This window comes from Jatropha curcas, chromosome 1 (assembly GCF_041381405.1).
Source record: "Jatropha curcas cultivar XTBG-Jc1 chromosome 1, XTBG_Jcur_1.0, whole genome shotgun sequence".
NCBI lineage: Eukaryota > Viridiplantae > Streptophyta > Magnoliopsida > Malpighiales > Euphorbiaceae > Jatropha > Jatropha curcas.
Window position 1 is genome coordinate 1,896,382 of NC_143151.1, and position 23,971 is coordinate 1,920,352.

Sequence of the window (23,971 nt, forward strand, 5' to 3'; positions counted from 1 at the left end):
AATCATTCATATATTTGCTATAAACAAACAGAGGAATACATATGCTGATACCCTTTATAATTGAACTTCTGTTGTGCATTTTCAATCTTCTACGCAGATGCGGCGCACATGCGCAATTTTATCCAAATTCTCATTTTGTTTATCTTTCAGAGTTGATGATAACATTGGCACTTTTATTAGTTTAACTTCTCGGAGGGTGTCAATGCAGCGCAGTGCATCAGGAACCATCTTCAAATTTATGCAGTGTCTAATCTCCAGGAGTTTCAGACTAGGCATTGCTCCTTTTTCCATATTCCATTCCTGTAATAGCTCCAGCTCCCATAGCTTGAGGACTTCAAGCTTTGGAAATCCTCCATCTTTGCAAAACATTTTCTTTCCTGAAAATGATTTCGAAAACAATCTCACAATTCTGAGGTTGGGAAGCTTCTCTAATGTCTGCATAGGGTCCTCGATTAGTCCAGATGCAGACAAGGTGACCTCAGTGAGGCTTCGCGGAAAATTAGATATAAGATCTTGATTCTTTAGCTTTCCAACCAAATATATATCAGCAAGCTCCACATTGCCTGACAAAGACTGCAAATGTACATCCCAAGGCTGACCTGATTCATCAAATGACTTCAACCTCAGAGATTGAAGGTGTTTTAGATTCAGAACCCAATCTGCTATATTAAACAGTTGCAAGGACATGGCAGCTTTTTGAGATGGGTCTGATATTTTGCATTTCAGTGCCAATTTTCTGATGCTTAACAAACTGTCTAGGCCATTTTTTACTGGACTATTCTCATTTATGAATGCACCCCAAAATGTTTGAAGTTCCACTAAAGAGCCGTGTTCTTGTTGAGGGATAAATGTGCTGCAGAAACTCTCATCTAAGAATAAATGCCTTAGTTTTTGCATCTTCCAGATAGTAATGGGGAGAGTATTGATGCAAGTGCGCTTCAAATCAAGCGTTTGAAGGTTCAGCAATTTGTCAATGAACATGGGAAGCATTTCTAGGTAAGTTGATCTCAACCCTAGGTATCTCAAGTGAGTGAGCTGACCGACTGTCTTGGGCAATTTTGGCTTGTAAACATTTTCAAGATCCAGCACCCATAAGAAACGGAAGCAATTGCTAGAGATGCATCGATCAAGAAAGTTCCCTATATCTTGTCCTGCTCTACTTCCTTCTCGAGTATCAAATGATATAAAAGTGACAGTGTCTCTATAGCAAGAGTTAAGGGAAGTGGTGCTATTACCATGAATGTGCTCAAAGATGGGATCTTTCTGATCAAGATGGTCAGCGACCCGACGTATCGCACAAGTGTTTTCATTGTGACCTCGGAGAAAATTAGCTTCCTTAGCATTTGCAAACCAGTGTACTCGCAGGGCTTCTGGTAGGGAACATGTCTTAACCTTCCCATTGGGTTTCCTCTCTGTCACTTGAACCATATTATAACTGATCAACTCTCTCAAACACGCCTCTGCAGCATCTTCAGGGGAATTGTCATCATTCTTTTGGCGCCCCAAACCCTCAGCAACCCACAATGCCATCATTCTTCTTGCAGGAACCTTATAACCCACAGGAAATAATCCAAAATAAAAGAGACATCGCCTCAAATACAAAGGCAAATATTTGTTGATCTCTTCCAAGACTGTTGACCAAGGTTCTTCATCTTTATTTAGTTGGTCAAGTGCCGTTGACCATTCCTCTAGAGTTGCTTCTCTATGTGACAGTAATTCTGCTAATTTCACAATCACCTTAGGCAACCCCCCACATTTTCTTAAAATATGTTTTTTCAGATTTTGCTCTAGCTCTGGAGGGATCTTTATCTTCAAAGCATGTGGGAACAATGCCCAGCTCTCATCATTGCTTTGCAGATGGAGTCTGTAAGCAGAGTTAGTCTCAGTGATTGGTGGAGCTTCTGATAAGCTTCGGACAACAAAAATTATTCTAGTCCCATTTGAAATGTCTCTGAATGCTGTTCCCATTACTCGCCACAACTCCATTGCATTTGAGTCATCAACAACAATGAGACACTTCTTATCCATTAATAAGTTATTAACCATCTGCCTCGCCCTATTTTTGTCGCTTTCTTTTGTGTCATTTGATTGGTGTTATTTAATATAATTTTTATTAGGACTTTTAGTATTTTTAATTACTTTAATTAGTTTATATTTAGTTTTGTTTATGTTTTTGTGTAAAGCTTCATTGAATTATATTTTACTTGGTATTGAGGAATTTTGTAGGATTTTTATAGGAAACCAACTTAAATCCTATCTAGGCGCTGGGAGAGTCCAAATTGAGAAGAAATACAAAGCCTAAACAGTTTTCTATCTCCAGTTTTGATAATTTTTGTTCTATTGTTCTTCTCTCTTTTTAAGACTTTAAGTGTTCAAGATTTGTGCCAAGATTCAAGGAAGCCGTCTAGAATTAATTATTGACTAGTTTTTATCTCTAAACTCTTAATCTTGTTTTATTCTTTCATTATTCTGATTGATTATGGAACTTTTATAAAGTATTATTGTGTTTTATTTAATTACTATATCGAACTAAACTCGAGATTTGATGTAGCTTAATTTCTTTTCCAATTTATAATATTATATTTGTTTTTCTTTGTTCAAAGTATAATTTATTATTAAACTTAATACTTTCAGGCAAAATTTCTCCCCTGGATTGATTTATTTCATTAATCACTATTGGGAGAAGGGTTTTTGATTTGAAAAAGGTAATAAATTACGTGAAAATAATAATTTGATACGGAAGCTATATAGTTTGACTCGTGGGGGGCTTTCATAAGTTAATGACCTTAGGTTATGAATTCACAAAACAAACCATAAAACTTAATGATTTAATTCAATTTTGATTACAGTATTGGAAGATAGGTAATTAGACCGGGTCAAAATAGCTAACAATGCATCGGGAGAACTTTTTAGTGATTTTAGGATTATTTTCCCTACTTGAACAATTAAAATTGATTAATGAACTAATAAAATAAATTGGATAGAATTAAGTGAAGTCAAAATCCCTAGTAGACTATAATCTTTGATTTCTTTTAATCAAATATTGTTGCTTGATTTCTTTTTATTCCCTTTTATTTGTTGAATTTAGTTTCTAAAAATAATTCTCCTTATTGCTGTTTAAATAATAATAGGTTACCATAATTTTGTTACTTGATATACAATCCATGTGGATACGATACTCTTCTCATTCTATATTACTTATTGCGATTTTATACACTTGCGAAAATTGTCATCGTTACTAAAATCATAATATAATTTTGAAGTGTTTTTATAACCAAGTTCCCAAAATATAATTTCCATGACACCAACCTCAGTTGATCCATCTACCCAAATCCGGTGAGGGAAATTATCTAAAATAATCTGGCTTTCATATATGAACTTCACAAGCCTTGTCTTGCCAATGCCTTTAACACCCACAATTGAAATGGTAAGGCAGCGGGGATTATCTTTCAGCAGTTGTTTTCTAACTGCATCAACATCCTCTTCAAAGCTAACTATATCAGTATCTAGTTGCTCTGCAAAAGAAGAAGGTAATCTTATATCACCATACCAGTGATGCCCTGACCTTCGATGAATGGCTTCATACCTTCTTTTAGAAATATCAGAGACTTTATTCTGGATTCGACCCATTTGTCCGGAAAGCTTATGTTGGGAAATGAAATTATGGGGAGACCAAACTAAGCTTTTGGGATTACCTCTCTCTTTTTTTGTCAAGAAGAGCCCAACAACATTCTCAGCAGAGCGACAAACATCGCAAAGTTGTTCGATCCATGCCATTCTCTTTTCACTAATTGTTTCTTGTGATTCAAGATCTTTTAGAAAGACCTTCAAAGACTTGAATTCATCTCTTAACAACCTGGCTTGCGTTCTAACTGGAGGCTTAAGCTGTCTCTTAGCAACTAAGGCTTCAAACTTAGAAATTACAGGCGAAACAATTGTAGTTCCTATTTCCAAATCATATGGGCTAAAGGTATTATGCCAATAACCAGATTGGAAAAACTTGCTGAATATTCTGGATATATTAACTTTGATCAGTTCCAATTTCTTGTAGAATCTATAAGAATCTGTCAAGTCGATGAGTGCCAAAACATAAAAGAATTGTCTTGGCAGATCAACAAGGCTCAAAATACAGCGAATGATAGCTTCTCTACTCCTCCTTTGGGCTGATCTGATTATCAACTCATCAATCAAATCTTCAATGTCATAGATAATCTCGATTAATACATATGGGAACAACACAGTCTCCGACAGATCAGCATAGTTTCGCAACTGGGCTTCGATCCATTGGAATTGATCTTCAAATTCTTGCTAATGATAAATTAAGTGTTTAGAAACCAGTCACATTGCTCTGGGGATTTTTGTCCAGGACGAAGATGGCGATGAAGGTGAGTTTGAGATGTATAGAGTACAGGGAACCCTTAGAGAGTGGGTTACAAGAGATGAAGTGCGTCGTTTTATTGCCAAGAAGTTTAAGGAATTCCTGCTTACGTATGTGAATCCAAAGAATGGACATGGAGATTTTGAATATGTACGTCTGATAAATGAGATGGTGTCAGGTGAAGCTTTTGGATGCTCAGCCTTTCCACTTTCAGGAACAAGTTCTTGCCATGCATCATTCATTTAGCTTACTTTATATTTCATTTGCAGCTAATAAATGCAGTTTGGAGATTGATTACAAACAATTTATCTATGTCCATCCAAATATTGCCATCTGGCTTGCTGATGCACCTCAATCTGTCCTAGAAGTCATGGAAGAAGTTGCCAGAAATGTTGTCTTCAATTTACATCCCAACTACAAAAATATCCATCAAAAGATCTATGTCCGTGTTACTAACTTACCAGTTTATGACCAGATCCGGAACATTAGGTAATGTGGGTAGTCTGTGTTGAAGTATTTTTGGATGTTTAGGGGTTTTCTTTCCCACAAGGTTTAAGCTTTTTGCCTATGCATTGTGATTTTTAGGCAGATCCATCTAAACACCATGATTCGTATTGGGGGAGTTGTGACTAGACGTTCTGGTGTGTTCCCGCAGTTGCAGCAGGTAAAATATGACTGCAACAAGTGTGGGGCGATTTTAGGACCATTCTTTCAGAATTCATATTCAGAAGTCAAAGTTGGCTCTTGCCCTGAATGCCAATCAAAAGGACCATTTACTGTTAACATAGAGCAGGTGAATTATCTGATATTTTTCCATGTCACTTTCATGGCTGTTATATGATGCTTAGTTGGTTTTACTTTGTTTGCCCTGAACCTGAACAATTGGAAATTGTGAAATTAGGATTTTGCTTTGTTTTTCGTGAGATTACTTAAGCAGCTGCATACATTTTAAGAAGAAAAGCTTGCAAATCTTATTCATATCTTTCCATTCCTTGTTACAGACAATCTACAGAAAGTACCAGAAACTTACACTCCTTGTTACAGAGCAATGAATCAGATTCTTGAGTAAGAAGATTCAAAATTTTTCCTAAAACAGACAACACGGTTTGTCTTGCCATGTATGGGTTAGTTGTTCTGGGGAAGGAAAGCATGTTGCAGAAGAGAGAAGTGAAGGGAAGAGGAGTAAAGTTTGGAGCTTTTTTTTTTTGCCTTTTTCCTGTATTTCGAAGGAGCGGTCAAGTAAGGTGATATGTGTGGAGACAGTACTTATTAGGAGCTTTTAGTCTCTGAGGAGATATTTGGGCATGGTGATCAAACTTTGGCTTTGTTGACCAGAAGTCTTTCGTTTTCTTCTACACTGGTAATTTCTAAGTTATCGGCTTTTTCAGTATTCTTTTTTTTCTTTTTACAACACTCTTCTGTAAACTAAAATTAGAGTAACAAAAAAAAAAAAAAAACAAAAACAAAAAAACAAAGGTTATAATTTATTATGTCAAATTTCAACTGTCAATAAATAATTATTTATTATTTGGTTCATTCATTTAAACAATTAAAATTATTATAAATTTTAAAAAAATAACTCACATATCAATATTATAAATTATTATAAAATTATTATAAATCAGACACTACCAAGCTCTCTTCAAAAAAAAAAAAAAAAAAGACACTACCAAGCATAAAGAGAAGAATAATTATGGATAAATATTCAATATTGCACTAGAAATTACAACAACAACACAAGAATTACAAGCTGCAAAGACATCTCTGATATGCCTTACTTATTATTAGACAAAAACTGACATTAATCATTCATATATTTGCTATAAACAAACAGAGGAATACACATGCTGATACCCTTTATAGTTGAACTTCTGTTCTGCATTATCAATCTTGTACGCAGATAAGGCGAACATGCGCAATTTTATCCAAATTCTCATTTTGTTTATCTTTCAGGGTTGATGATAACATTGGCAGTTTTATTAGTTTTACTTCTCGGAGGGTGACAATGCATCGCAGTGCATCAGGAAGCATCTTCAAATTTATGCAGTGTCTAATCTCCAGGTGTTTCAGACCAGGCATTGCTCCTTTTTCCATATTCCATTCCTCTAATAGCTCCAGCTCCCATAGCTTGAGGACTTCAAGCTTTGGAAATCCTCCATCTTTGCAAAGCATTTTCTTTCCTGAAAATGATTTCGAAAACAATCTCAATATTCTGAGGTTGGGAAGCTTCTCTAATGTCTGCATTGGGTCCTCGATTAGTCCAGATGCAGACAAGGTGACCTCAGTGAGGCTTTGCGGAAAATTAGATATAAGATCTTGATTCTTTAGCTTTCCAACCAAATATATATCAGAAAGCTCCACATTGCCTGACAAAGACTGCAAATGTACATCCCAAGGCTGACCTGATTCATCAAATGACTTCAACCTCAGACATTGAAGGTGTTTTAGATTCAGAACCCAATCTGCTATATTAAACAGTTGCAAGGACATGGCTGCTTTTTGAGATGGGTCTGATATTTTGCATTTCAGTGCCAATTTTCTGATGCTTAACAAACTGTCTAGGCCATTTTTTACTGGACTATTCTCATTTATGAATGCACCCCAAAATGTTTGAAGTTCCACTAAAGAGCTGTGTTCTTGTTGGGGGATAAATGAGCTGCAGAAACTCTCATCTAAGAATAAATGCCTTAGTTTTTGCATCTTCCAGATAGTAATGGGGAGAGTATTGATGCAAGTGCGCTTCAAATCAAGCGTTTGAAGGTTCAGCAATTTGTCAATGAACATGGGAAGCATTTCTAGGTAAGTTGATCTCAAGCCTAGGTATCTCAGGTGAATGAGCTGACCCACTGCCTTGGGCAATTTTGGCTTGTAAACATTTTCAAGATCCAGCACCCATAGAAAACGGAAGCAATTGCTAGAGATGCATCGATCAAGAAAGTTCCCTATATCTTGTCCTGCTCTACTTCCTTCTCGAGTATCAAATGATATAAAAGTGACAGTATCTCTATAACAAGAGTTAAGGGAAGTGGTGTTATTACCATGAATGTGCTCAAAGATGGGATCTTTCTGATCAAGATGGTCGGCAACCCGACGTATCGCACAAGTGTTTTCATTGTGACCTCGGAGAAAATTAGCTTCCTTGGCTTTTGCAAACCAGTGTACTCGCAGGGCCTCTGGTAGGCAACACGTCTTAACCCTCCCATTGAGTTTCCTCTCTGTTGCTTGAACCGTATTATAACTGATCAACTCTCTCAAACACGCCTCTGCAACATCTTCAGGGGAGTTGTCATCATTCTGTTGACGCCCCAGACCCTCAGCAACCCACAAAGCAATCAATCTTCTTGCAGGAACCTTATAACCCACAGGAAATAATCCAAAATAAAAGAGACATCGCCTCAAATACAAAGGCAAATATTTGTTGATCTCTTCCAAGGCGCCTGACCAAGGTTCTTCATCTTTATTTAGTTGGTCAAGCACCCTTGACCATTCCTCTAGAGTTGCATCCCTCTGTGATAGCAGTTCTGCTAATTTCACAATCACCTTAGGCAACCCCCCGCATTTTCTTAAAATATGTTTTTTCAGATTTTGCTCTAGCTCTGGAGGGATCTTTATCTTCAAAGCATGTGTGAACAATGCCCAGCTCTCATCATTGCTTCGCAGATGCAGTCTATAAGCAGAGTTGGTCTCGGTGACTGGTGGAGCTTTTGATAACCTATCAACAAGGAAAATTATTCTTGTGCCATTAGATATGTCTCTGAATGCTGTTCCCATTTCTCGCCAAAATTCACTTGCGTTCGAGCCATCAACAACGATGAGACACTTCTTATCCAACAATAAATTATGAACCATCTCCCTCAGCCTATTCTTGTAGCTTTCGTTTATGACACGATAAGAACTATAATATAATTTTGGACATTCTTTATTATGAAGGCTCAAAATCTCTTCCATGATAGTATAATCAGTTGATCTAGCAACCCAGTTCCGGTGAGGGAAATTATCCAAAATAACCTGGCTGCCGTAGATCAACTTTGCAAGGCTTGTCTTGCCAATGCCTTTAACACCCACAATTGAAATGGTGAGGCAGCGAGGATCATCTTTGAGTAGTTGTTTTATAACTGCATCAACATCCTCTTCAAAGCTAACCATATCAATATCAAGTTGCTCAGGAGTAGCAGTAGGAGTTATGCTTGGATATTGGTTCCTGTGCGATGTTCTGTGATGAATGGCTTCATATCTTCTTTTTGAAATATAAGAAACTTTAACTTGGATTCGAGCCATCTGTTGGGCAAAATTACGCTGAGAAATGAAATTACGGGGAGACCAAAATAAGTTGCTAGAATGTCCTTTCTCATATTTAATCAAGAAGAGACCAACAACATTCTCAGCTGAGCCACAAACATGGGAAAGTTGTTCCATCCATGCCATTCCCTTTTCCCCAATTATTCCTTTTGATTCAAAATCTTTCAGAAACACCTTCAAAGACTTGAATTCATCTCTTAACCGTCTGGCTTGATTTCTAACTGCAGGCCTAAGCTGTCTCTTGGTAACTAAGGCTTCAAACTTAGAAATTACTGGCGAGACCATTGTAGTACCTAACTTCAAATCATACGGGCTAAAGGTATTATGCCAAATACCACCTTGTAAAATTAGGTTGAATATGGCAGAAAAGTTATGTTTGATTACTCCCAATTTCTTGTAGAATCTATAAGAATCTGTCAAGTCGATGAGAGCTAAAACATAAAAGAAATGTTTTGGAAGATGAACAAAGCCCATAATATAGCGAATGAAAGCTTCTCTGTTCCTTCTTTGGTATGATCTGATTTCCAACTCTTCAATCAAATCTTCAACGTCGTACATAACCTCCATTACTATCTCCGGGGGGAACATCAATCTTTCAGAATCATCAGCATATTTTCGCAATTGGGCTTCCATCCATTGAATCTGATCTTCAAATCCAAGCAACGAATCAGACTCTTGAATAAGAAGATTCGAAATTCTACCCCAAAGAGACAAGGCGGCTTGTATTGCCATGGAGAAAGAAAAGGAGGTTGCAGGAAAGAGAAGTGGAATGAAGAGGAGTGAAGTTGGAGTTCTTTCAAATAAGAAAAGAATAAGTGTGGAGACTCCCTCAAAGTCTTCCCTTTTTTTTTTTTTTTTTTTTTTTTTTTTTTTCCTCCGTCAAAACTTGCAATTGGTTTCTGGTTTTCTAATGAAAAAACTCAGGTCGCAAGAACACGAGCATAAGACTTCAATGTTTCTGAATGAAACCTGACAAAACAAGCGAAATACAATATTTCCTCCTTGAAAATATAATGATACTTGCAAGCGAATTTCAGAACAACTGAGGCAAAACAAGAAATTTGACAAACTGATCTCTGCAAGGTGATTATTAGCTTTAATATTCTGGTTAAAAAGAAAAAAAAAAATAACGAGTGGTTACAGAAACAGAGGAATACACAATTTCACATAGGCTCCAATATTTGTTAAAAAGAAAAAAATATATATATAATTAATGGATATGATTGATTACAATGTCTGAAATAAAAGGTATGTATTACTGACTAAAAAGAAAAGAATTCATCAGAATTAATAATTGTATCATACATAATATACGAATGAAATATGATAAGAATGTAGAAATCCAATCCTGTGTTCCCTGTAAGTAATTAATTTATAGCAGGAAGAAAAATGTTACCCCTAATCATTTCTTAATTACAACTATATAAGCATACTTGGTTATAAATGACATGCTTATGCCCTCCTCCCCTTTACGTTCTTTCCCTCGCCACCGCCAAAATTGAGTGTTAATGGCACAACAATATTACATACAGGCATTTGTTTAGCTCACAACCAACTTGACTCTTGCATTGCCTTTAGAAATCTGAAATTGTTCAGTAATGCCCAGATGAGCCATCAATAACCAGACATGAGTAAGAAGCTCCCCTCCTCCAGTTAGTTTCTTCGCATGGTTGTTCCATCCACATTGATTTGCTGCATAACAAAGCATCTCTATCCACACATCATTTATCATCTTCCATTTCTTCTCACTTGTCCATTGCTCTTCTGTCTCCAGAGACTTCAAAGACTTAGCAAGCCTGCATGCATCGAATAGCACCGATTTGCTTCTATCTCCTTTCACTTGGGATGGAAGAATATCAGTGTTCACTTGAAGCAATGCAGTGCAAGCTTGGATTTTGTCTGACATGTATTTCTTTTCACGAAAAAATTGAGTGGCTTCTGCACAGGTGTCTTGAAATCTAATCTGTCCAATTCCATTGGGAAGCATGAAAGGGCATACGACTAGAAGATACAGCATGTAATTCGCTATCGATTCGCTTTCTTTACATAATGGGTTTTCAATAATATTTGAATTCTGGTTTAGATCACTGTAAAAGCAGAGATCTGTGGCAATGTGCCATAGAAGAATGCTGTGATCAAATTCTGTTTTAACACTCCAGCCAATCTTGTCGAAACATCCCGTTTCTCTGAGTGCCTGATCACCCCTTTGAGTACATAAATTTTGGGAAATGCTCATGTCTAATATGTTGACAGATTTCTCCAAAAGTTGCTCGAAGATGAGCTTTTTTAAATCTGAGGAGACAGTATCTAAAACATTGTATCGATATTTCTCCAGTATCTCATAAATGCATAAGAACTTGAAGATTCCACTGAACTTGATTGGCTTCTCTTCTAGGCAAAAACTTATCAGATTGAATTTTGCCATGGAATTAGACCATCTCTTGTTAACGGCCGGCATCATATGACAAGATTGCAACCATGACTGGAGACAGCACGTAGTCTTGTAGATGGGATCCACCAGCAGATTTTTGTGTTTGCTCAACCAAAGTAATGTTAAATCAGAGGAAAATAGTATAAGCATCTCGTATACTTGTAAAGCAATAGCAGCAACAAGCAAAACACAAGTTATGCTCTTGTCAATTCTTGAGTAAGAGGGCTTATCAATTAGAAAAAAGGCTAAGAGAGTAAAAACGGTTAAAGATAAACTAATGGCACGGAGAAAGCTGCCGAGATAAGTATGTATCACACTTGCCTTGGTATAAAGCAAATCATACATGAATCCAAGCTCAAACTCAATCACTTTAAAAGTTTTCTCCCAAGTCATGTGCTCATGTTGGAAGAAGGACCGGCTACTCTCAATATCCTGGAAGCTGAGGATAAGGTCAGCAAATAATCGTTTGAAAATGCTGAAGAAATATGCAGCATCATGCAAGACGACAGCATCAGGAACAATGCTGTTTGCTGCAGCTTTACAAGACTGGCCAAGCACAATGGAAGCTTCCTCAATCACAGGCTCCAACGACACATTGTAACCCTCAGCTCTTTTTGAAATATAATCATCCATGAATTTAGCATAGCTATATCCTGGATCAGGCTGAGGAAGCATGCATTTCCTAAACTGATCACTGCTTGCAAATCGTAGAGCCCAAATCCTCTCCCCACACTTAATTATTGCAAGAACAAACATTGGAACTGCTAGAAAGTTGATTGGATTTCCCATCCATGACCTTATTAAGATATAAAATGCCCCTCCAAACTTAACAATTAGACCAAGCAGTTGCCTCATCCATAATTCGTTATCTTCCAATGAATAGGCTGTGATGGTGTCTGGACCACCAAGATGCAGAAGAAGAAACGGTGCCCAAAATGCCATTATCACATACTTTGTATCCAGTGAACCATTCTCATTGCTTGAGTCCATGTTGGAGAGAACACCAAGTGAAAGATTTACAATCCAGTCTGCTGACAGGTAAGCAATCCACAGGATGAATGCTAGCCAATCTCTGGCTATGTACTTTCTTCTGCTTCCTAATACAATCAGAACCATCTGCACGGAGAGGCTGACAATAACTGCTCCACGAAGCTCCCATTCATTCCAAAAATTCCGTATCCTTTCAGGGAAAATTTCAACCAATCTCCTGTTGTTAATGAAGATCAAACTGCCAACAACTGATGCAGTGGCAAGCATGGCTGTACACCTCTTTACTGATCAGTCACCTGGTTTCAGAGAAAAGGAGTGTGGGACTATTGAACTAAAACATTCTAATTTTGATAGAGATCACCAGATAAATGAAAAACAATCTAGGGATTTAGCAAGCCTAAATGATGTATAATAACGATCAAATTTCAGGAATAACTTTAGAACAGAAGTTGCATCTGAAACTAGTTCATTTTGGTTAGAGCAGATTATAAAGTTACTCCCTTTAAAATTGGTGAAAAGCTAGTTACTACAACAGCTAATTTTCACGAGCAAGGCTTAAGACCATGAAAAAAGCCATCTAAAAGGAAAAACAAATCAATGCAAGATATAACATATTAATTAATTTATCTTGATAATGCAATTAGAAATAACTAACCAGGACTTCCACTTGAAAATGTTCAGTTGTTCTTGGTCTCCGACAACGTCTAACAAGAATCCTTTTCTTTTAAGTTTCTTTCTTCGTTTTTCACTGAAATTTTGGGGAAGGAGCAGAGGGCAGAGCTTCCGCCCCTTTCCACTGTGTTTCTCTGCTCTTTCGTCTCAGTCAAAGAATTGTTTGGCGCTACGATGTCGTTTAGAAACTGACCACGTGCAAGGAATACGGCAGAACGAGTATGTCAAACAGTGAAAATAATAAAATAATTAGAAAAACAACAAGAGGACAAACTTTTTTGAATTGGTTAATTGAAGTTCTGAATGCAATTTTGGGTAAGGTTATTTTTGTAATTGATGAATTATATTTCTTTCTATATTTATTCATTAGAAGTAATATTAAATAATGAAATAATCTTTTATAATTTCATTCAAAAATAATAAAATTATATAATAAAACGATCGTGAAATGCATTACAAATTTATATCTCATTGAGATATGTCAAAATTATATCTCATTGAGATATGTTAAAAAAGTTGCAATGCTAATATGTGTCTTTTTAAATATCCTGCGAAACCTTTTTACCAAGGTTTGCAATAGCAAAAGCCATATTTGGTATGACCTAAAGGTATCAAAATGGCTTGACATGTTAGGTTTAACACGGATTCGCCTAACACGCGATACGATTAGTGTTAATATAAACACAACCAATTTAATAATTGTGTTAAATTTATCGATATAAATACGACACAAAAATTAGGCAGGTGACATGAATACAGCACATTTAACATACCTAATATCGTAAACAGGTTAAACATTTTTATAACTAATTTAATTTCAAATTAGTTGTAAGCATTTTTATAAGTTGTTTGTTTTTAATTCCACCCTAGTCAAATTAATAGCAATGGGAACAAAATTTTAAAATAATTTTTATAAAATTTTGAAAGAAAAAATTTAAAATCATTTGATATATTAATAAACAAAACAAAATGTAATCATTTGATATATTAATAAACAAAACAAAATGTTTTATAACTAATTTTTTGCAGGAGACCTGCCTAAATGCTTATGGCAGGTCACGTGCTTCTCAAAGTAGTTTCCTATAACAGATCAAATGTCGTCGTGCTGTGTAGAATCAAACGACAAGGCAATATTCTTTGTTGTTTGTCGTAACCAAAACACTGCACGACAACAGCAGCCTAAACGACTTACTATAGACAAATCCTTTCCTTACAGGATTGCAAGAGAGATCAATAATAGGATCTCTGATATAACTAGAAGGTGCATTTCAGCTTTTACCCTAAGAACAAAAAGAGATGAGAGCCATTTCAAAGTTCTCAGCTTTCAACAATGGAAAACAAAAATATACTTAGAATGAAAATTTCAATTCTAAGCACCATCAATCTTGCATGTAGATGTGGCGTGCATGTCTGATCTTGTTCCATTCCTGATCCTGATTATTCTTGATCTTTGCAGAAAACTCTGGCATTCTTGTTAACTTCAATTCACTCAGAGTTCTAACATGTCGAAGTCCGTCAGGAGGCATCTTTAAGTTTTTTCAGGACCTGATCTCCAAGTCTATGAGACTAAGAAGTGCTCCCTCCTCCACATTCCACTCCTCTAGTAGATCCAGTTCCCAAAATTTTAGGACTTGAAGCTTGGGAAATCCTGCATAGCTGCAAAGCATTTCCTTTCCTATATATGATTTGGCAAATAATCCAAGAATTCTAAGGTTGGAAAGCTTGTCCAGAATTTGCATTGGGTCCTCTACCAGCTCAGATGCTGACAAAGTGAGTTCAATCAGACTCTGGGGTAACTCGGATACAGGATGTGGATTCTTTAGCTTTCCAACCAAATATATACTGGGGAGATACTTGTGGTCTAATAAAGACTCCAAATGTAAATCCCATGGCTGACCTGATTCATCAAATGATTTCAACCTCAGGGATTGAAGGTTTTTTAGGTTTGAAACCCAGTTCGCCAGCACAAGCAACTGTGAAGACATGGCTTCCTTTTGGGATCACACTGTTGTCTTGCATTTTAGTCCCAATTTTGTGATATTGCTTAAAGTGCCTAGGCCATTTCTCACTGGACTATTCTCATATATTAATGCACCCCAAAGTGTTTGAAGATCCAGTAGAGAGTTGTTCTCTTGGCAAGGAACAAACATGCTGCAAAAACTCTCATCTAAGAACAAATGGGTTAGGCTTTTGATCTTCCAAATTGAACTAGGGAGAGAAACAATACAAGTACGCTTCAAATCTACTGATTGAAGGTTTAGCAGTTTGTCAATGAAGACAGGAAGTGCCTCTAGGTAAGTTGATCTCAAACCAAGGTACCTCAACCGAGTGAGGTGTCCTACTTCCTTTTGCAATTTTGACTTGTACACATTTTCAAGATCCAGCACCCATAGCAAATGAAAGGAACTTGCAGAGATACATTGACCAAGAAACTTACCTCTATCTTCTCCCAGCTTTGCTTCCTTCTCGAGTATCAAAGGATAGAAATGAAACAACATCTTTATAACATGAGTAGAAAGAAGAATTTTTATTGTTGCTATGGATGTGGTTGAAGTGAGTATCCTTATGGTCAAGATGGTCAGCCAAACGGTATATAATACCCGTCTTGGTGGAAAATCAAGTCCAATTTTATCCTGCAGAAAATTAGCTTCCTTAGCTTTTGAGAGCCAGTGTATTTGCAAAGCATCTGGCATGCGACATCTGTTTATTTTTCCATTGAGCATCTTCTTGGTCACTTGGATCATGTTCTGGTTTACTAGCTCTATCAAGCACTTGTCTGAAACACATTCTGGAGATTCCTCATCTCCCTTTTGACGCCCTAAACCCTCTGCAACCCACAAGCCAATCAATCTTCTTGCAGGGATCTCATTATTCAGCCACACGGATAAGATAAGTTTTACTCTGTTTATAATTCTGTTTGTATAGCTAAGTTCTATTTGTTGTGTACTTATCATCTTCTACCTATGCTTATCATATTGTAACAGCTCCCTCAACTTAAAAAGGTGTACAGCAGAAATACAATTAATCTCAAAACCAAAATTAATCTCTTAAATCTTATATGGTATCAGAGCCGTAAAAACTACGGTTTTTATTTCTTCTATCTCCTTTCAATTCTGTGAGTCGTCATGACTTCATCTTCAAATAACTCTAATGTTATTCATTCCTCTGGTCGAACGTTAATTTCGTTCAATGCTTCTCAGTTTCCTTTGAAATTGACTTCACAAAATTATCCTTCCTGGCGAGCTCAGGTTGTTCCGATTCTTAGAGGTTATGGTTTACTTGGGTATGTTGAACGAAAGATTGTTCCTCCTTCTCCAGTTATACAAAAAGATGGAAAGGAGGTACCAAATACAGATTTTGAATTTTGGGAGTGTCAAGATCAATTGATTTTGGCTGCTCTTATAGGTGCTACTAGTTTTTCGGCTATGCATGTTGTTAATTCTGCTGAAACATCTGCAGAAGCTTGGGATCGAATACAAAGATCATTTGCGAATAGATCTGCAGCAAGACTTATTTCTCTTCATGAAAAATTATCTATTCTTAAAAGGGAAACCCGGCCAGTTTCTGAATATTTGCAGATGGTTAAAGCTATATCAGATGATTTGTCCCTTTGTGGAAGTCCAGTTTCTCCCATTGATTTAATTATCTATGTTCTGAATGGAATTGGACCTAAGTTTAAGGAGATTGCAGCGGCTGTGCGTGCTCGAGATTCTGTAATCTCGTTTGAAGAATTAGAAGATAAGCTTCTAGCACATGAGTTATATCTTAAACGCACAGATTCGACTTTTGACGTAGTGCCACTTGTGGCAAATTCTGTTCGGAAAGGATATAACTTTCGTAAATCTGAGGCTACCACTGACAAGTCTCAAATTTTTTCTGAATCTCAAGGTCGTTCTGGACAGTCGAGAGGTTATGGGCAGTCCAAAACTATTTGTCAAATTTGTGAGAAACCTGGTCACTCGGCAAGGCAGTGTTTTAGTGCGAAGAAATTTTTCAAGAATAATTTTCCCCAGCCACGAGCAAATTATATTCATTCTTCTGCTTCACAAGATAATGGATGGGTCCTTGATACTGAAGCAACTCATCATGTTACCAACGATTTACAGAATCTTTCTCTTCATGCACCGTATGATGGCTTGGATGAGCTCCACTTGACTGATGGTTCAGGTTTGCATATTACACATGTTGGTTCAAAGTGTCTTTTCTTTCCGTCAAAAAATTGCTCTTTTCATAATGTGTTATGTGTTCCTAAGTCTAAGGAGAACTTGATCTCTGTTTTTGAGTTTTGTTTGAAAAATAATGTGTCAATTGAATTCTTTTTTGATTGTTTTCTTATGAAGGATCTAATCACGGGGGAGATCATAACAAGGGGACGAATTAAGGACTCGTTATATCATCTTTCGTCTTTGTCTAAAGATCGATTGGCTTCCTGTCCTCAAGCTTATGTCAGTGTTCGTGCCTCGTCGTCATTTTGGCATAATCGTCTGGGTCATCCGTCCAAGAAAATTTCTAGTTATATTTTGTCTAAATTTCATTTACCTGTCTCTCAAAATGAAGAATTTTATTGTGATTCTTGTCATTGTAATAAGAGTCATAGACTCGCCTTTGGAAAGTCGTCTTTGTCCAGTTCTCGTCCTTTAGAGTTAATATATTCTGATTTATGGGGTCCAGCGTCTGTTGAATCTGTTGATGGTTTTAATTATTATATTATCTTTGTCGATCATTTCACAAAGTACATTTGGTAATATCCATTGAAATTCAAATCAGATGTTTCCAAAATTTTTCCTGTGTTTCAGAAGCTTGTTGAGAATAAATTTTCCAGTAAGATTGTTTCTATTTATACTGATGGGGGAGGTAAATATATCGCTTTGGGCTCGATTTTTAGAAATAATGGTATTTCTCATCTAAAAACACCATCCCACACTTCTCAACATAATGGGGCAGCAGAACGTAGACATCGGCATCTTGTTGAGATTGGACTCACTCTTCTTCAAACTGCATCTTTACCCACAACATTCTGGTCTTATGCATTCCAAACTGCGGCATACTTAATTAATAGACTACCAACTCCAATTCTTGGTTATTTGTCTCCATATTACAAACTTTTTGGTCACCATCCAAATTATAAAAGTCTAAAGGTATTCAGCTGCTTGTGTTACCCCTGTCGTAGGCCTTATGCTAAAACTAAATTTGATCTTAAGTCTAAGCCGTGTATCTTTTTAGGATACTCCTTCACACAAAGTGCTTATCTTTGCTTTGATTATATTGGTGGCAGAATTTATGTTTCTAGACATGTGCAGTTTTGTGAGACAAAATTTCCAGGACACGACAAGCTATTAGATGTTTCGGTTTCTAAAGAATCTTGGTATGATTTTTATAATGATACTTATGTTGTCTCTGTTCAATCGGTTCCTTTCTGTCCTACGGTTGGAAATTCTACTTCTTCAACTGATATTGTTTTAGCTGGGTCAGCTGCTCCTAATTCCTTAACTGTAGATGCAGCTGCTACTATTTCTCTTTCTTCTCCAATCGGTGCAGCTGCTACAAATGATGAGTCTGTTGCGTCAGTTGATGAGTCTGCTCCAGTTCCTTTGCAAGTTGCTATACCTGTTCCTATTTCTCATCCCGTTGCTCGTACGCATCCTATGCGAACTAGGTCTCAAAATAATATCTTTAAGCCCAAACGTCTTTATCTAGCGACTAAGTATCCATTACCTTCTAATATTGAACCAACATGTGTTTCGCAATCTCTTAATCATAATGAATGGCGTGCTGCCATGTCTGATGAATATAATGCATTGATTTCTAATGGAACTTGTTTGTTAGTGCCTCCTAACAGGAATCAGAATTTGGTGGGGTGCAAATGGGTTTTTCGGCTGAAAAAGATTCCAGATGGGAGTATTGCGAAGTATAAAGCTCATTTAGTCGCTAAAGGATACAGTCAACGGCCTGGGGTGGATTTTGAAGAAACGTTCAGTCCTGTTTTAAAACCCGCCACAATTCGAATTATCCTTACAATTGCAGTCAAGAACAGGTGGGAAATAAGTCAATTGGATGTTAATAACGCTTTTCTTCATGGTCCTTTACAGGAGGAAGTTTATATGCAGCAGCCACCCGAATTTGTTGATAGTTCGAAACCGAGATTTGTTTGTAAATTGGTGAAGGCGCTGTATGGACTTCGACAAGCTCCTCGTGCTTGGTATCAAGCCTTGCGTAAGTGTGCTTTGGATTTTGGGTTTGTTCAATCTAAGTGTGATCATTCTTTGTTTCTATATTGTAAAGATGGAGTGACTTGCTATTTCTTAGTATATGTTGATGATCTGCTTATTACTGGAAATAGCAGTGATTTTATTCGGATGTTTGAGAAAGAACTTGCTTCTTGTTTTTCACTCAAGGAGCCATAGCCTATACATTTGTTTTTGGGGATTGATATTCATCGTTGTAAAGATGGTCTATTTCTTTCTCAACACCACTATATCACCAGGTTATTAACGGTAGCAAAAATGGAAGGTTCTAAGCCAGTAAAGACTCCCATTGCCATAGCAGCACATCTAGTTAAAAATGATGATAGCAGATTAGTTGTTGATGCTACTGGTTTTAGGAAATTGGTAGGCGCTCTACAATATCTGACCTGGACGCGCCCGGATATATGTTATTCAGTAAATAAATTGTCGCAATTTATGCAGAAACCTACTGCACAACATTGGGACATGCTCAAGCACTTGATGCGATATTTGAAGTCCACGCTAGATCATGGAATTTTAATATCCAATCAAACTTCTTTAAAATTTCATGCATTTTCAGATGCGGATTGGGCAGGAGATCCGGCTGATCGAACATCAACGATTGGGTTTGTTTTATATTTGGGATCAGTTCCTATTTCTTGGTCCTCTAGGAAGCAAAAATCTGTTGCTGGATCATCAACAGAGGCCGAATATAGAGCAGTGGCAGCGGCAACTTCTGAAATTATTTGGGTCCAGTCGTTATTAACTAAGTTAGGGTGTTTAAATGAGTCGATTAAATGTCCAGTGTTATATTGTGATAATGTTTCGGCAACCTATGCTTGTCAAAATCCAGTGTATCATTCTAAGATGAAGCATATAGAGATTGATATCCATTTTGTTCGAGATTTGGTTCAGAAAGGCAAGATTCGAGTAGCCCATGTATCTTCTAAAGATCAGCTGGCGGATTTGTTAACAAAGGCACTGTCGAAAACAATATTTGTTACGAATCGATACAAGGTTGGTGTGTTAGACAAAACACTTGAAGACCAAGTCCTTCGCTGGCTGTTATTATTTATCTGTTGTAGAGTTTGAAATTGTATTATCCATCTGTTGTATTTCCAGCTTTTTAGGGATTTACTTGCTTGTACTTTGTATTTAAAATACCTCTCTTGGCAGTAATCTATCATCACAAAAATTCCCTCAGTACCTTGGTTCTTTTATGGTATCAGAGCTCAATTAGTTTTTTTTTTTTCGACATCTTCCTTCTTCTGCCAATGGCTTCCTCTTCTGCTGTTCCTTCTTCAATTCCATCCATCCAAAATCATGTTACCGTCAAATTAACCTCTACCAATTATTTATTATGGAAAACTCAAATTGTTCCTCTCCTCCATGGCCAACAACTTATCCATCATGTCGATGGATCTGTCTCTCCTCCACCAAAACAGCTTAATGACGCTCCTAATCCTGCTTACTCTGAGTGGTTTCTTAAAGATCAAACTGTTCTTGGATGGATTCTCAGTTCCTTATCTGAATCTGTTCTCTCTCAAGTCGTTGGTGTTGCCACGGCTCTTGAAGCATGGACTCGACTCAAAACCCAGTATGCCTCTGGTTCTAAGGCTCAAATTCGCACGCTCAAATCATCTCTTCATGCTCTCTCCAAAGGAACCGATACTATTCCTGTTTACATGAGTCGTGCAAAACAAATTTATGATCAGTTGTTGGCTCTTGATGCTGCGATTTCTGAGGATGATCTTATTGATCATATTCTTCGAGGACTTGGACCTGACTATCGTCCATTTACTCGTAATATTGAAGCACGATTGGCATCAGTCTCCTATGATGACCTGTTGGGACTGTTGCTTTCTGAAGAACTACAATTACAAGCTGTTGAGACAATAACACCTGCTGTTGCTCATTATACCAGTAGCTATGTTCACCGTGGTGGTTCCCCACGTGGTCGAGGACGTGGTGGACGGCGAGGAAGTTATTCTCCTAACACTGGCAGAGGGTCGAGCTCATCTTCTGCATCGAACAACAACACCTTTGTCCCTGTTTGTTACAATTGCAATGGCCAAGGCCATATGGCCAATGTTTGCCCGAGTCCAAGGTACAACCGACAGAATCCAAAACCTGCTAGCAATTTTTCATCCTCACCAAATTCAGCCCCTCAATCATGGATCATGGATAGTGGAGCGACCCATCACTTGACGTCAGAACTGGATAATCTTGCTCTACATTCTGAATACTCCGGAACCGATGAAGTTGCTCTCACCAATGGTAAAACCTTACCTATCTCTCATACTGGGTCTGCTTCCTTATCTCTAAATTCTCACAATTTTTCTCTACATAATGTTCTACGTGTTCCTAGCTCTAACACTAATCTAATTTCTGTTAGACAGTTTACTATATCTAATGATGTCTCACTTGAGTTTTTTCCCAATTGTTTTGTCATTAAGGACCTTCGGTCAAAGCAAATTCTTCACAGGGGACGTGTTAAGGATGGTCTCTACGTGTTGGCGTCTGCTGCTGTCTCTCCATCTTGCAATTCAATTTCTTTATCCACATGGCATGCTAGACTAGGCCATACTTGTTCTAAGACAATTTCTAGAATTTTATCATCCAATAATTTGTCTTCTTCAAACAAAGTGAATACATCTTTGTGTGAGACCTGCTGTGTTAGTAAAACACATAAATTACCTTTCTTTGATTCAACTTTTGTTGCTAAGGAACCTTTGGAATTGGTTTGTTCTGATTTATGGGGTCCTGCACCCATTGCCTCTACTAATGGATGTCTTTATTATGTCTTGTTCTTTGATCATTATACCAAATACTCTTGGATTTATTTTATTCGAAAAAAATCTGATGTTTATTCTTGCTTTATTCAATTTCGTCTAATTGTGGAAAAATTATTTGGAAAATCCATCAAACACTTTCAATCAGATTGGGGAGGGGAGTTCCAAGCTCTTAAAAATTATTTTGCACAAAATGGTATTATTCAAAGAAGCTCTTGCCCCCACACACCTGAACAAAACGGGTGTGCGGAACGAAAACACCGACATATTACTGAAACTGGTAGAGCTAATTTGTTTCATTCATCATTACCACCAAAATACTGGGATCATGCCTTTGCCACTGCTGTTTATACAATCAATCGCTTGCCTACTCCTACACTTAATCATATGTCTCCTTATCAAAAAGTGTTTAATCGAATGCCTGATTATAATTTCCTTAAAGTTTTTGGGTGCTCTTGTTATCCATGGCTTAAACCGTATACAAAAAATAAACTTGAACCTCGTTCTACAAAATGTGTCTTTCTTGGTTATAGTCTTCTTCACAAAGGTTACAAGTGTCTTTCATTATCCACAAATAAAATTTTCTATTCACGTCATGTTTTATTTGATGAGCAGGATTTTCCGTTCAAGCAAAATGATGGTAGCTCCTCAATCCTTGGTTCACCACCTGCCTTTCCTTTACTGTTTCCACTACAAAAACCAACTACAGTTACAGAAATTCCTCTCACACCTACTGCTGCACCTGTTGTTCAACCACAAGAGCAGCCCGTTATTACTGCACCAGCTGCACATCCCGCACCTGCTGCACCTTTGCTAATTACTGGTTCTGACCGAGCACCATCACCAGCTCCTGTTATTGATCGTGTACCTCCTACACCAGCCGAGAACACTAGTCGGCATCCTATGGTCACTAGGTCCAAAACTGGCAGTTTGAAACCGAAAATATACCAAGCTGTTAATCTTTCTGTTGCACCAACTTCTTATACAGAGGCTGCAAAATACTCAGTTTGGAGAGAAGCCATGTCAGCTGAAGTAGATGCTTTAATGTCCAATGGAACATGGGACTTAGTTCCAAGATCACAGGCAGCAAATGTTATCGGTTGTAAATGGATATTTCGCATCAAAACAAAATCGGATGGTTCGATAGACCGTTACAAAGCACGGTTGGTTGCAAAGGGGTTTCATCAACGCCCCGGTCTTGATTACGTTGAAACATTCAGCCCTGTAATTAAACCTGCAACTGTTCGACTGGTTTTATCTATTGCAATTAATCATCGTTGGGACATTCGTCAACTTGATGTCTCCAACGCATTTCTTCACGGCACACTAGATGAACCCGTTTTTATGGAACAACCACAGGGCTTTGTTGATCCAACAAAATCAGATTATGTTTGTGCATTGAAAAAGTCCTTATATGGTTTAAAACAAGCACCTCGTGCTTGGTATTTTTGCCTCTCCAAAGCATTACAAGAACTCGGTTTCTATGGTTCAAAGGCTGATAGTTCATTATTTCTTTATTCAGCAAATACTGATCTTGCCTACTGTCTAGTTTATGTTGATGACTTAATAATCACAGGTTCAAGCAAGACTCTTCTTCGCCGGTTAATTACTCAACTTGGCTCCAAAATTGCACTTAAAGATCTTGGTGTACTTCATTATTTTTTAGGAGTTGAGGCAACATTCTCAAGTAATGGACTTCACTTATCCCAGTCCAAATATATACAAGAATTATTACAAAAAATTAACATGCATGGGGCGGCATCTGTCTCTACGCCTGCTACACCTCAGCTTGCTCTTTCCCAAAATTGTGGTAATTCGTTTGAGGATCCAAAATTGTATCGGCAAACAGTTGGAATGCTTCAGTATCTAGCTTTGACTAGACCGGATATAACTATGGCTGTAAACAAAATGTCGCAATTTATGCATTCCCCTTCGGTTTCACAGTGGCAAGCTGTTAAACGCATTCTGCGTTATTTATGTGGAACAGTTAATTATGGTTTGTTGATACGTCCTTCGTCTAACGGTCATTTGGTGGCTTACAGTGATGCGGACTGGGGTGGCGATCAAATCGATCGGAAAAGTACTACTGCTTATGCAGTTTTCCATGGCAGTAATTTGATCTCGTGGTGCTCTAAAAAGCAAAACACCGTGGCCCGTTCAAGCACTGATTCTGAGTATCGTGCAC

General features: G+C 37.4%; 4 protein-coding genes across 4 annotated transcripts; 1 reads left to right on the forward strand and 3 right to left on the reverse strand.

The window, feature by feature from the left end:
- Nucleotides 1–81: 81 nt before the first annotated feature.
- Nucleotides 82–9,781, reverse strand: LOC119369297 (uncharacterized). Its single transcript, XM_089718056.1, has 3 exons — nucleotides 6,275–9,781; nucleotides 3,276–4,308; nucleotides 82–2,072 (listed from the first exon to the last, which is right to left on the reverse strand). The coding sequence occupies exons 1-3, from the start codon at nucleotides 9,407–9,409 to the stop codon at nucleotides 82–84; spliced, it is 6,159 nt and encodes a 2,052-aa protein (XP_089574182.1). The 5' UTR covers nucleotides 9,410–9,781.
- Nucleotides 4,382–5,445, forward strand: LOC149498778 (DNA replication licensing factor MCM2-like). Its single transcript, XM_089723219.1, has 4 exons — nucleotides 4,382–4,556; nucleotides 4,648–4,867; nucleotides 4,964–5,171; nucleotides 5,380–5,445. Exons 1-4 carry the CDS (start codon nucleotides 4,397–4,399, stop codon nucleotides 5,428–5,430), a joined length of 639 nt encoding a protein of 212 aa, XP_089579345.1. The 5' UTR covers nucleotides 4,382–4,396; the 3' UTR covers nucleotides 5,431–5,445.
- A 173-nt stretch (nucleotides 9,782–9,954) lies between the features above and the next one.
- LOC105628407 (uncharacterized) lies at nucleotides 9,955–12,930 on the reverse strand. The gene is made up of 2 exons (XM_012209812.4): nucleotides 12,754–12,930; nucleotides 9,955–12,394 (listed from the first exon to the last, which is right to left on the reverse strand). The coding sequence occupies exon 2, from the start codon at nucleotides 12,363–12,365 to the stop codon at nucleotides 10,218–10,220; it is 2,148 nt and encodes a 715-aa protein (XP_012065202.3). The 5' UTR covers nucleotides 12,366–12,394; nucleotides 12,754–12,930; the 3' UTR covers nucleotides 9,955–10,217.
- Nucleotides 12,931–14,308: 1,378 nt separating this feature from the next.
- Nucleotides 14,309–14,755, reverse strand: LOC149498779 (disease resistance RPP8-like protein 3). The gene has a single exon (XM_089718071.1). The coding sequence runs from the start codon at nucleotides 14,753–14,755 to the stop codon at nucleotides 14,309–14,311; it is 447 nt and encodes a 148-aa protein (XP_089574197.1).
- Between the last annotated feature and the right edge of the window lie 9,216 nt (nucleotides 14,756–23,971).